We start from the raw sequence: 12898 nt of genomic DNA on the forward strand, positions 1-12898 counted from the left end.
GAGAATCTGGATAAGCAGATACACCTAATGAATTTGAGTCAGTAATCAAAAAACTCCCAACAAACAAAAGCCCTGGACCAGATTGCTTCACAGGGGAATTTTACCAAACATTCCAAGAAGAACTAACACCTATGCTTCTCAAACTATTTCATAAATTTCAAGAGGATGGAAGGTTCCCAAACTCATATTATAAGGCCAGCATTATCCTAATTCCAAAGGCAGACAAAGACACTACAAAGAGAAAATTATAGGCCAATATCCCTGATGAGCATAATGCTAAAATCCTCAACAAAATATTAGTAAACCAAATATAGCAATGCATTTAAAAGATCACACACCATTTATTGTATGAATGTAATGTTGGTACATTTGCAACTCAATATCTGTGATTCACCACATATATAAAATGAGGATAAAAACCACATGATCATATCAAAAGATGCAGAAAAAGCATTTGTTAAAATCCAGCACCTATTTATGATAAAATCTTTCAGCAAAGTGGGAATAAAGGGAACATGCATAAACATAACAAAGGCCATATATAACAAACCCACTGACACCATCATACTCACTGAGCAAAATCTACAAGTGTTTTAAAGATCAGGAACAAGACAGGGATGTCCTCTTTCACCTCTTATTCAACATAGTACTGTAAGTCCTAGCCACAGCAATCAGACAAGAAGAAGAAATAAAGGGTATCCAAATTGGAAAGGAAGAAGCAAAACTGTCATTATTTGCAGATAAGCTGATACCATACATACAGAATCCCAGATTCCACCATGAAACTACTCGGACTGATAAATGAATTCAGCAAAGTAGCAGGGTGCAAAATTAATAGCCAGAAATCAGTTGTACTTTTATATGCCAATAGAAAACTAACAGAAAGGGAAATTTTTAAAATATCCCATTTACAATGGCTTCAAAAACAATGAATCTGACCAAGGATGTAACAGACCTGTACTCAGAATATTATAAGACACTGAAGAAAGAAATCATAGAAGACAAATATGTGGAAGCACATACTGTGTTCATGGATAGGAAGGATTAACATTATTAAAATGCCCATTCTACCCAAAGCAATCTATAGATTCAATGCAATTCCTATCAAGATTCAAATGACATATTTCACAGAACTAGAACAAATTTTCAAAAATGTATATGGAACCACAAAAGGCCCCACATAGCAACAGCGATCTTGAGAAAGAACACAGTTGGAGGAATCACTCCTCCTAACATCAAACTATAAGGCCATAGTAATCAAAACAGCATGGTACTGGCATAAAAATTGACACATAGATCAATGGAGCAGAATAGAGAGCCCCAAAATATGCCCACAACTTTACAGTCCATTAATATTTGACAGAGGATGCAAGCACATATGATGGGCTAAAGATAATTTGTTCAATAATTGGTGTTGGGAAACTTGGACTGATACGTGCATAAAAATGAAAATAGACCACCTTCTTACACCACACACAAAAATAAATTCAAAATGGATCAAAGACTTAAATGTTAGACCTGAAACCATAAAAATCCTAAAAGAAAACATAGGCAGTAAAGCTCAGACATAGCTTGTAGCAATATTTTATCAGATATATCTCCTCAGGCAGGGAAACAAAAGAAAAATAAACGAATGGGACTACATCAAACTAAAAAGGTTTTGCACAGCAAAGGAAACATCATTAGAATAAAAAGACAACCCACAGAATGGAAGAACACACTTGTTGATACATCTGATGAGGGCTTAATATCCAAAACTTATAAATAACTTACAAAACTCAACACCAAAACAACAAACAACCCAATTAAAAAATAGGCAAAGGACCTGAATAGACACTTCTCCAAAGAGGACATGCAGATGGCCAATAGACACATGAAAAGATGCTCAATATTACTAATCATCAGAGAAATGCACATTAAAATCACAATGAGATGTCATCTCACACCTGTCAGACTGGCTATCATCAATAAATCAATAAACAACAAGTGCTGGTGAGGATATGGAGAAAGGGGAAAGCTTTTGCACTGTTGGTGGGAATGTAGATTGGTATAGCCCCTGTGGAAACCAGTACAAAGATACCTCAAAAAATCAAAAATGGATCTGTCTTTTGACCCAGCGATTTGACTTCTGGAAATATATCTGAAAGAATCCAAAATACTAACTCAAAAGAACAAAAACATCCCTACATTCACTTCAATATTATTTATAATCATCAAGATATAGAAGCAGTCCAAGCGTCCATTAGTAGATGAATGGATAAAACAACTATGGGACATTTACACAATGGAATACTACTAAGCTGTAAAAAAAGAAAATTTTACCCTTTGTGACACTATGGATGGACCTGTTGAATATTATGATAAATGAAATAAGCCAGTCAGAGAACGACAAATACCATATGATTTCACTTCTATGTAGAATCTAATGAACAAACTGAACTAACAAGCAAAATAGAGACAGACCCAGAGAGCAGGATGACAGTTAAGAGGGGTGGAGGGGTTAAAGGGGACTAATGGTAATGAAAAATACAATAAAAATTATTTAAACAAAGAATTAGACACCATGACTGAGTGAGATTTAACCAAGGAACTCAAGATGGCTTCGATCAATGTATATGTCATATTAATACAATATAAGAAAAACCCACATGATTATCTCAATAAAGGCATAAAGTCATTTGACAAAATCCAATACCCTTTTATAATAATGACAAAACACTCAACAAATTAGGAATAGAAGTAAAATTCTTCAACCTGAAGAACCAATGGCTAACATTGTATTTAATGTTGAATGACTGAACACTTTCTTCTTAATAAAAAAAAAAATGAATAAACAAAACAAAACAGGAACAGATGCATAGATACAGAGACCAAACTCATGATTGCCAAAGGGGTGGGGGTGCAATGGGAATAAAGCATAAGTAAGAAAGAAGAAATAAAACTATCTTTATTTGTAGATGGCATGATCTTATAGATAAGAAGTCCTAAGGACTCCATACACACACACACACACACAGACACACACACACACACAAAAATCAAAATTAATAAACAAATTTAGCAAAGGTGCAGGATATATAAAATCAATATACAAAAATCAGTGCCGTGCTCCCTGTACACTAGCAATGAACAATTAAAATATGCAATTAAAAAAACAATTGCATTTATAATAGCATTAAAAATAATAAAATACTTAGAAATAAATGCACCAAGACTTGTACACTGACAACTATAAAACATGGTAGAAAGAAATTAAAGATGACTTAGATAAATAGAAAAGTGTCCTGTGTTCACGGATTGGCATATTGAATATTTTGAAGATGGCAATACTTTCCAAATTACTTGAAAAATTAGTCATTAGGGACATGCAAATCAAAATCACAGTTGAAACCCTACGTATTGCTGGAGGGAATGGAAAATGAGGCGATTGCTGTGCAAAAGTTGGCAGTTCTCAGAAAGCTTAACATAGAGTCACACATGAACCAGCAATTCCATTTCAAGGTATAGATCCAAGGACATCTATCTGTTGTTCCATTTATTTATGCATTCATTGCTTGCTTCCTATACATGCCCAGACTGAGAATCAGACCGAAAACTTGACCTTTCAGGATGACATTCAAACTGACCGAGCTACCCAGCTAGGGAAGATTCATTCTTTACTCATCATTTCAACTGGTAAGATGGGAAGCTATTCACCAGACATAGAATTATGTAACTCACTGGAATTATTTCATTTATCAGAATCATAAATAATAATTGCATTATTTGCCAGAATTATATCATTGAGACTTAAGAAAATATAAAGAAAACAAGTTTTTATTAGTTATCAAAATAAAATGAGCTTGCAAAAATTCCTGATCAAATAAATGGGTCAGATAATTTTTCAAGAGAATCTAAATTTGTCATTCTGCTCAAATGGTAGATTAAGTCAATAATTTACTCTCCAAATATTATTTATCCTAAGGTTTTTAAATTGTTCCCTTTTTCAATACTCAACTGACTTTTTTATCTACAGGCAATATAAAATTAGTTGTTTTTAGGGAGAGAATTGCAGATTCTGTGACCTCCGGCAAAATGCACATGTTTCTGAATTGCAAGTGCCTTCTCAGTTTGTATGATGGAAACTTAACAGGTCTGTTGTGCTTTGGAGAACAGGACTAAGTCTAAGCAGCTCAGAAAACACAGGGCTCCTGATGGCCATGATAACAGAGCCTTGCCAGCAGGCATATTTCAGCTATTCAAGTTCCATTAAGGTTGCTAGATCTAACTTGGGTTCTCTGATCTGAAAAATTTTTACAGCTGTATCTCCAAGCAGCAACTGAGGGAAATTCAAAACAAATTTGGAAAAGCAACCTTTTCTCTTGTCCATGGATAAAAACTTTAAAAGGCAGTGAAAAAATTCTCACACCCATTTCTGCCCCTCTACCTCCTACTCAAAGGTCAAAGCCTGCAGATTACCAGGAAAATTTGGAAGTACTGCTTTGTTGCTTCTGGAGCACAAGTCTTGACTGTCTCTCTTCTTTTGCTTGAATATTCTCAGGAAAAAAACCTCAAATATATTTTGAGGAATAGAAAAATAGAAGAGGTTTTGTGAGAGAACTGAGTGGAGGGAAGCCAGAGGCTCTTGGGGTGGTTTCTGAGGTAAAAGCAAAGCCAGAGCTATGTTAAGGAAGAAGAGCTTGATAGTAAATGAAGTAAACAGTAGTGGATTTATATAGACTACAAATAAGACTGAGTGAGGGTTAATAAAGACACAATCACTCTGCGAATGAGAGGCTTTACTGTACATCGCTGCCTGAATGTTAAGAACACTAAACAAAAGAAAGAGAAGTAGGTGTAACTCTGCCCTTGTAATACAGCTGCTGCGGCTGCTTTACTTTATGTGCAAGCCTGCGGTCTTTAACTTTCAGGAGTTTCCTAACAATCTAAAGTTTTCTGCTTCTAAAGCAAACATCAGGAGTTTTGAAGTTTTAAAATAATGAGGATATTAATCTCAGTCTCAGTGACAGTGCCTGCCAACCAGATCATTGGCAGCCTTCCTGCCCCCCAAAAGCAAAAACAGTTGTTAATAAGTATCTGATGAATTCTTAACCAGTATGGTTAAAATCTTGACCTCATGGGAGGTGATGGCCAAGAAAGGCCTCCAACTTGATACAATTTTTAAAGTATTTCTCTCTTATTCTCCTTCTTGGTTAATGGCCTCATTATTTAGCAAACTGTCCCACATACAAAACTGGGCAACCAGTGTTGTGGTGGTTTTATTCACAATGATCCACAGTTGTGTGGATTCTACCAGTTTTCTTTCTTGCCTTCCTTTCACCCACACCTCAGGCTTTCAAGTATTTTTTTAACCTACAGCTGATCTGCCAGATATCGGCAGTCTCCCCATCCTCTCTCCACTCCCCTTCATTCCATCCTAGACTCTGCTATCACCTCGACTGTTCTGAAAATAACTTGTTAAAAAAACAAAGCAAAACAAAAACCCCCCAAACTTGATCCTGCTGATACAGGCAACACCATCAAAGTATAAACTTCTCAGAACAGCAAGTCCTCTTTAATTTAGAAAAGAATAGGGAAATTAGTTCCCTTAATTTGGTAATGGTAATATAAATTGTGAAATCTAATGTGAATATGTAGTATTAATACATTTATAAGATCAATTCTAAAGAAGCTTTTTCTTTCATTATGGATTTTATACATTTATTGAATCACTCTCCCTCTCCCTCCAACAAGACAGTGGCTCTGAAATATTTTTTGTATCTAAGAATGGTGTGTAGCACCCTATGCTTGGAATGCTGGGTGCTTATGGTCTAAGCATCTTTCTGAGTCACCATCCACAGGCAAATGCTTGGGGTCCCAGGGTAACAATTATGCTCTCTTTTACTCACAAATGAGTCCTAGTTTGGACTATAAATTAAATGATCATCTTAGTCTTCGATCAGTATAAAAGAGAAATTTAGTTTTCTACTAAGTGTCCTTTGAAAAATTAAAACAGAGTTCTTTATTGTATTGCTAAATAAAAAAATGGTCCTCTTAAGCATTGTTTTAAAATATAGAAAGATGTAAAGTGATAAGTACAATAGGCAATTTCCTCATTGTTATCCATTAGAAATCACTTCTTAAAGTTAAGTTCTTTCAGACTTTGAATTCACCAAAGGCAGAGAACATCAGTCCTTGAATTCCCTCTCTCACTAGCACCCGCAGCTGGGGTGGGGAGATCGGAGAGGGGAAGTGGGTTTCAAGAACAGAATGTATTTTCCCATAGAAACTATGGTATAAATTGTGATTCAGTGAATACTGTTAGTTCTGTTTAGTGGTAACTTTTGGTTCAAAAGGCATTTTTTTTTAGGTTGGTTTGAGTTTATTTTTATTCATAAAACTGCTTACATAGAAAAACATTACTATTTATAAAATTATGTAAAAGACAATATGTTCTAAGTTTCAAAACTCAGATATTTAAGTTACTTTCTGGAAAGCAATAGTTTTAATAGAGTCTATCTAATATGTTTATATTCTATATTAATTCACATCCACGCATATTTGTTTGGCTGGGGTCAGTGGATTAATTCAGGCGACAAGGAGAGTGTGGTATCAAGAAAGCCTTTACGATGGGTGTGATATAGACAGGTGAAGGTGTAAGTATAAGTGAAAAGTTAGGTGTGAACTTGGGAAACAGTGACTAGCCTCGTTTTGCTAAGTATAGGGCACATATAGGAAAACAGTAAGTTTTGCAACCCTGATAATGTCCTTTTTATGGTAGCAAATTTCACAAAATAATAATTAGTCTTTATTACCAGTGTTATGCTGTTTCACAGAATAAATGCTGGTAATAATATATTAATAAAAATATAATGTACAGAAATAAAACAAATTTTATAGAAAAGACGGTGTTAGTAGTTTTGATTTTAAAAATGGTGAGCAGAACTAACAACATTTTAAAACAAAAGCTCACTTACGCAATAGAAAACTGCCCAATCTTTCTGGTAAGAAAAAAAGTTTTCATTACTTATTAAGATGATCAGGAAATCTGAGCAAGAAATGTGATAAAATATAGATAACGGTCAATAATATTAAATGCTTTTGAAAAATTATTTTCATAATTATACTAATATAGAACTAGTATCTCAAGGAGCACATATACTATTTTGAAATAATTTTAAAAAGAGGCCATAATCTTTATCAAGTATAAAGTCAATAAAATTTGCCTTTTGGTAAATATTGCATCTTGCTTATATTTCTTCAACATGGATGAAAAGGTAGTGTCAGAAGCAAAATTAAGCAAAACACACTCTGCTGTGTACACTTGAAAACTGGCAAATTGCCTGCACTGCCCCAGCCTCTGGTGGCTACCTACCAGAGGTGCACTTGGTGGAACTCCCGCTGACCAGGTTGCTGGGGCTACTTTCGGCTGCCAGTTGGCTCCACCAGTCAACTTTTTCTCTCCAGCATTCCACTGAAGATCTCCCCTAAAAAATCAAGCATGCAAAACAAACAAAAATCCAAAACCACACTAATCAGAAAAGAAAGTTATGTGATTCATGAGATACTTTAATTTGGCATTAGAAGCAGTCTGCTCGAGTTCAGTGATAATAAAGAGAACAGGTTAAAACTTAGAGGGAAGTCTTACCATATTGTATTTAAGAGAGTTTAAAAGCACTTGACAAGAGTAATTTTGAGTTTGGACTCCAATGATAACAGAAATTTTCTATCACTTCTGATAGAAGAATATATGACAAAATTTAACTGAATTCCTCACTAGTTATAAAAAATTTCAGATAAGTACATCATAAATACTATATACCTATCCTTTGTTGCATTTAAGATGCATCCATGGTGGTGTATTCTGGGTCGACAGAAGGTTTCACACAACTACATCATGACTACAACCTGCCTTACAATGACTGTAAGACACTATCTATTTATTGTACAATGGATCCTAATTTCAGATGTTGAACTATGCAGCTAAAAAGAAGGGTATATTATTTAACATTCATACTGTCCTTCCTTAAAACGGATCCTTCATGAGACTTTTAAAGATCACTATTAGCTAGGAATATTGTAATGAATCTAGAATTTAAAGCTATTAAAGTATTCAAACAACAATTCCCCAATATTTCTAGATATAACTTTGTGACAATCTTGGAGACTGAAATAGGTTATTCCTTTTCATTGCTAGAGCCAACAGTTTGGATGTTTTAGAAGAATAACAACAAAACAAAAACACCAGAATGAAATAAAAAATCAATTTTTAAATTACTTAGCCTGAGAAAGAGTAATTACTTTAATGAGGAATGTTTGATAGTCTCAAATAAATACAAAATACATTGTCACAAGAAAGCCAGATAGTTTAAAAAACACTTACTTTTTGGATGTGGTGCCTGAAATCCCAAGATCTATAAATGGATAAAAGAAAAAAGAATTTAAACCTCTATACTCAGTTTAAATGATATGACATTTAAAAGATCAAAGACTCAAAGGTCTAGAAAAAGTCCATATTATGCCTAGGAATGACTATATTGAGTTTAACAAAGGAGAAACTATGTTAGAAAACATTCACAAATCTTACATTTTCTTTTTTTACATTATACTTAAGGACCACATTTTATTGTCAACTGGTGTTCAGAAAAGAGCAAATACAGCCAGCTTGAGACTGCTAGCTTAGAAAGGTCTGCATGGCTGGCATCTGGGAAGCTAGCTAGTAAATTGTTCTCCACACTGAGCTAAAACTATTCCTAATGATAAGGGTGGCTTCCTGATCTAAACTATACACACAACATGGTTTATGCTGAACGCCTGCTTTCCTCTGTGAGACTGAAACTTTGCTAACATGCTAGGCAGATGGTGCCTACATGACCAACATCCAATAAAAACCCTGGGTGCTGAGTCTCTGAAGAGCATCCTTGGGCGAAAGCATCACATATGTTGCCACATTTCTGTATGCTCTTCCCCTCATGGGAAGGAGAGCGCATAAGGACATCTGAGGGTGGATTCCTCCAGACTCTGCCTGTGTCTTTTCCCTGGTGACCCGGCGGTGTATCCTTGCTATGCTGCTATAATAAATCTTAGCTGCTAGTACAAATATGTGCTGAGTCCTCGTGTCCTTCCAGCGAACCCATGAATGTGAGGGTGGTGGGTCTTGGGGATCCTGACATAATGGGCTTAATCATTCTGCTCTAATCTCAGTTCATTTATTACACCAGCAAATATTTATTGAACCCCTACACATACCAGGCGCTGTTCAAGGAGTTGGGTTATACGTGTGATGAAAAACAAAACCCCAATCCTCAAGGAACTTACATCCTAATGGGGTAAGATGAACTATAAAACAATACATATAAAATAATAAAAAAGTAAATTATGTAGGCTGCTAAAAGATGAAATGGAAAGATGGAAAGCTTGTGGAGAAATAAAAAGCAACAGCAGGGTAAGGGGGATCTGGTGGGGCAGGTGGAGAGTGAGGGGCAGGCATATTAAATAGGGTGCTCCAGCAAGGCCTCCTGGAGAAAGTGAGATGTGTGCAGAGCTGAGCAGAGGTGTGGCGGAAGAGCTTGCTAGGCTGTCCTATGGTGCACTCTCTGCCAATGGTAACTCTATGTTTAACACTGCAAGAAACTGCCAAAGTGCTTTCCATGGTAGCTGCCCAATATTGCCTTCTCACCAGCCATGTTGGAGAGTTTCAATTTTTCCAAATCCTCCTTGACATTGGTTATTATCTTTTTTATTATAGACATCTTAATGGGTGTGAAGTGATATCTCATGGTGGTTTTGATATGCATTCCACAGACAACAGATGTTGAACATCATTTCATGTGCAAATTGGTCATACATTCTTGTGGAAATGTTTATTTAAGTCACTTTACTATTTTAAAAATGGGTTATTTGTCTGTTCATTATTGAGTTGTAAAGCTCTTTATTTATTATGGATACAAGTCCCTTATCAGATATCTGTTATTTTCACATTCCGTTGGTTGTTTTTCACTGTCTCAATGGTATTATTTGTAGAACGGTTTTTAATTTTGATGCAGTCCTATTTATCTTTTTTTTTCTACTGTTGCTTGTGCTTTTGGTGTCATATCTAAGAACATTACCTAACCCAAGGTTGTGAAGATTTACTCACACATTTTCTCCTAAGAATTTTATAGCTTTGGCTCCCACATTTAGTTCTATGACACAATTTGAATTATTTTGAAGTAAGAAGTCTAATTTCATCCTCCTGAATGTGGATATCTAATTGTCTCAGTACCATTTGTTAAAAAGGTGATTCTTTCCCCATTGAATTGTCTTGACACCTTCGTTGAAAATCAACTGACCATAAGTATATAGTTTTATTTCCAGACTGTTATTTGATTCCATTGATGGATATGCCTATCCCTATGTAGTACCACCCATCTTTACTGTAACTTTGTAGTAGTAGAAATCATGAACTGTGAGTCTTACAGAGTTACTCTTTTTTTATTCAAGATTTTTGGTAATTCTGGCTTCCTTGCAATTTCCATTTGAATTTGATGTTCAGCTGGTTAATTTCTGTAAAAAGTAAGCTGGAATGTTGATAGTGTGTAGGTAAATTGTCTTTCAGTTTTGGAATATGTTTTAATTAGAAATATTAAGTTGTGGTATTCATTCAGCTTTTTCAGGGCATTGGTACATTTCTACAGATTTTGATAAATACATGGGTTCATGTAATTATCACTACAATCAGGATACACAGCAATTTACTCCAAAATATTTTTTCTTGCTGCCTTTTGTAATAAAAACTTCCCCTTATTCCTAACCTTGGCAATCAATGATATATTCTTGGTCTCTACAGTTTTGACTTAACAAACCAAAACCAAAAATTCATATAAATGTAATAATACAGCATCAAATCTTTTTGTGTCTGGCTTCTTTCACTTAGCTTAATGTATCTGAGATTCATCCATGCTGTTGTATGTATTCATCAATGGTTCATTCATTCCCTTTTTATTTCTAAGTAGAGTTTACAATAGTTTCGTTTATATATTTTCTCAGTAAATTGTATTTGGGTTGTTTCTGGCAATTTTGAATAATACTGCTATAAAGATACATATACAGATTTTTGTGTGAACATATGTCTTCATTTTTCTAGGATAAATACTTAGAAGTGGGTTTACTGAGTCATACAAGTATAGGTGTAACTATAAAAAACTACTAGACTGATGTCCAAAATCACTAGACCATTGTGTATTTCCACCAGCAAAGTATAAGAATTCTAGTTGCTCCACATCCTGTACCTGTACAGTACTGTCAGGTTTTCTTCTTTTAAAATTTTTAGTCATTCTAATGGATATATAGTGAGATGAGATTTCTTAAAATATTGATAAACAATTCACATATCATAAAATTCATAGTTTTAAAGAGTAAAATTCAGTGTAAAAATTATGTTCACTAGATTATGGAATCATCATTACACTCTAATTCCAAACAAACATTTTCATCACCCAAAAAAGAATCCCCATACCCATTAGCAGGTACTCTCATTCCCTCCTACTCCAATCATGGGACTACCACTAATCTTTCTGTTTCTACAGATTTCCCTGTTCAGGACATCTCATATAAATGGAATCATATACTATGTAGTTTTTTGTGTGTTTCATTTCTTTCACTTAGCAAACATTTTCAAGGTTCACCTATGTTGTAGCATGTACCATTATTTCACTTGTTTTTATGGCTGAATAATTATTTTATGGGTATACCATATTTTATTTGTCCATTTATCAGTTTATGGACATTTGGGTTGTTCCCACTTTTTGGCTATTACAGAAATTGCTGCAATAAATATTTGTGAATAAGTCATATGGACATATGTTTTCAATTCTCCTTGGTATACATCTAGGAGTAGAATTGCTGGGTCATATGGCAACTCTATGCTTAACTTTTAAAGATCTGCAAGACTGTTTCCAAAGTGGCTGCATCATTTTACTTATCAACCAGCAATGGTTGAGAGTTTTAATTTCCCTACAACCTAGCCAACATGTGTTACTCTCTTTCTGATTATAGTGTTCCTAGTGAGTGTGAAGTGGTCTTGTCATTGTTGTTTTGAATTGCACATTCCTGATAGCCAATAATGTTCAACATCTTTTGGGCCATTTGTATATCTCTTTGTCAATTTTTAAAATACTTGTCTTTTTATTATTGAATTGTAAGAGTTCTTTAATACTATGGACATAAATTTCACATGAGATATATGATTGGGAAACATTATTATCTCATTCTGTGGGTTGTTTTTTCATTCCATTGATGGTATCATTCATAATGAGTGTTAAATTTTGATGAAGTCTTATTAATTTTTTTCTTCAATTGATTATGTTTTTGTTATTATATCTAAAAAGTCACTGCTTAATCCCAGGTCATGAAGATGTACACTCAACATTTTTTTTCTAAGAGTTTTATAGTTTTATTTCTTATATTTAGATCTTTGATTTATTTGAATTGATTTTTGTGGGTGGTATAAGGAGGAGACCCAACTTCCATCTTTTACATGTGGCTATTCAGTAGACTTGCACATTTTTTTAAAAGACTGTCTTTTCCCACTCTGAATGGTCATGCCAGCCTCACAGAAAATTGTTTAACAATGTGTATGGGGTTTATTTCTGGGCTCTTTCTTCCATGCTATTGGTCAATTTTTCTATCATTACATCAGTACCATTTGTTCTGATTACTGTAGCTTTGTAGAAGTTTTGATATTAAAAAGTGTGCTTCACATTTGTTGTTCTTTATTGATATTTTTTGGCTCTTCCTCTAGAGGCTCAGCTTTCTCCAGATGAGATAATTGTCAAAGGGGTTGGCATCTGACGGCTGTGTGCGGATAGCACTCTCAGCAGCTAGAGGTAAAAATCCTCTATTTCTGGGTGGTACATTATAGTGTCCAGCAAAAGCAGCT

The 12898-nt window shown here is 34.6% G+C and overlaps 1 protein-coding gene across 1 annotated transcript in view; it reads right to left on the minus strand.

The window, feature by feature from the left end:
* SNAP91 (synaptosome associated protein 91) overlaps positions 1–12898 on the minus strand; it is a 136522-nt gene that overhangs the window by 12940 nt on the left and 110684 nt on the right. Inside the window, exons 25-26 of the mRNA XM_090279625.1 lie at positions 8363–8393; positions 7355–7466 (exon numbers count right to left, since the gene is read on the minus strand). Of these exons, the coding sequence (XP_090135751.1) occupies positions 7355–7466; positions 8363–8393 (143 nt within the window). The remainder of the gene's footprint in view (positions 1–7354; positions 7467–8362; positions 8394–12898) is intronic.

Source organism: Furipterus horrens, unplaced genomic scaffold, assembly GCF_987537825.1.
Source record: "Furipterus horrens unplaced genomic scaffold, mFurHor1.1.pri manual_scaffold_6, whole genome shotgun sequence".
In the NCBI taxonomy this organism is placed as follows: domain Eukaryota; kingdom Metazoa; phylum Chordata; class Mammalia; order Chiroptera; family Furipteridae; genus Furipterus; species Furipterus horrens.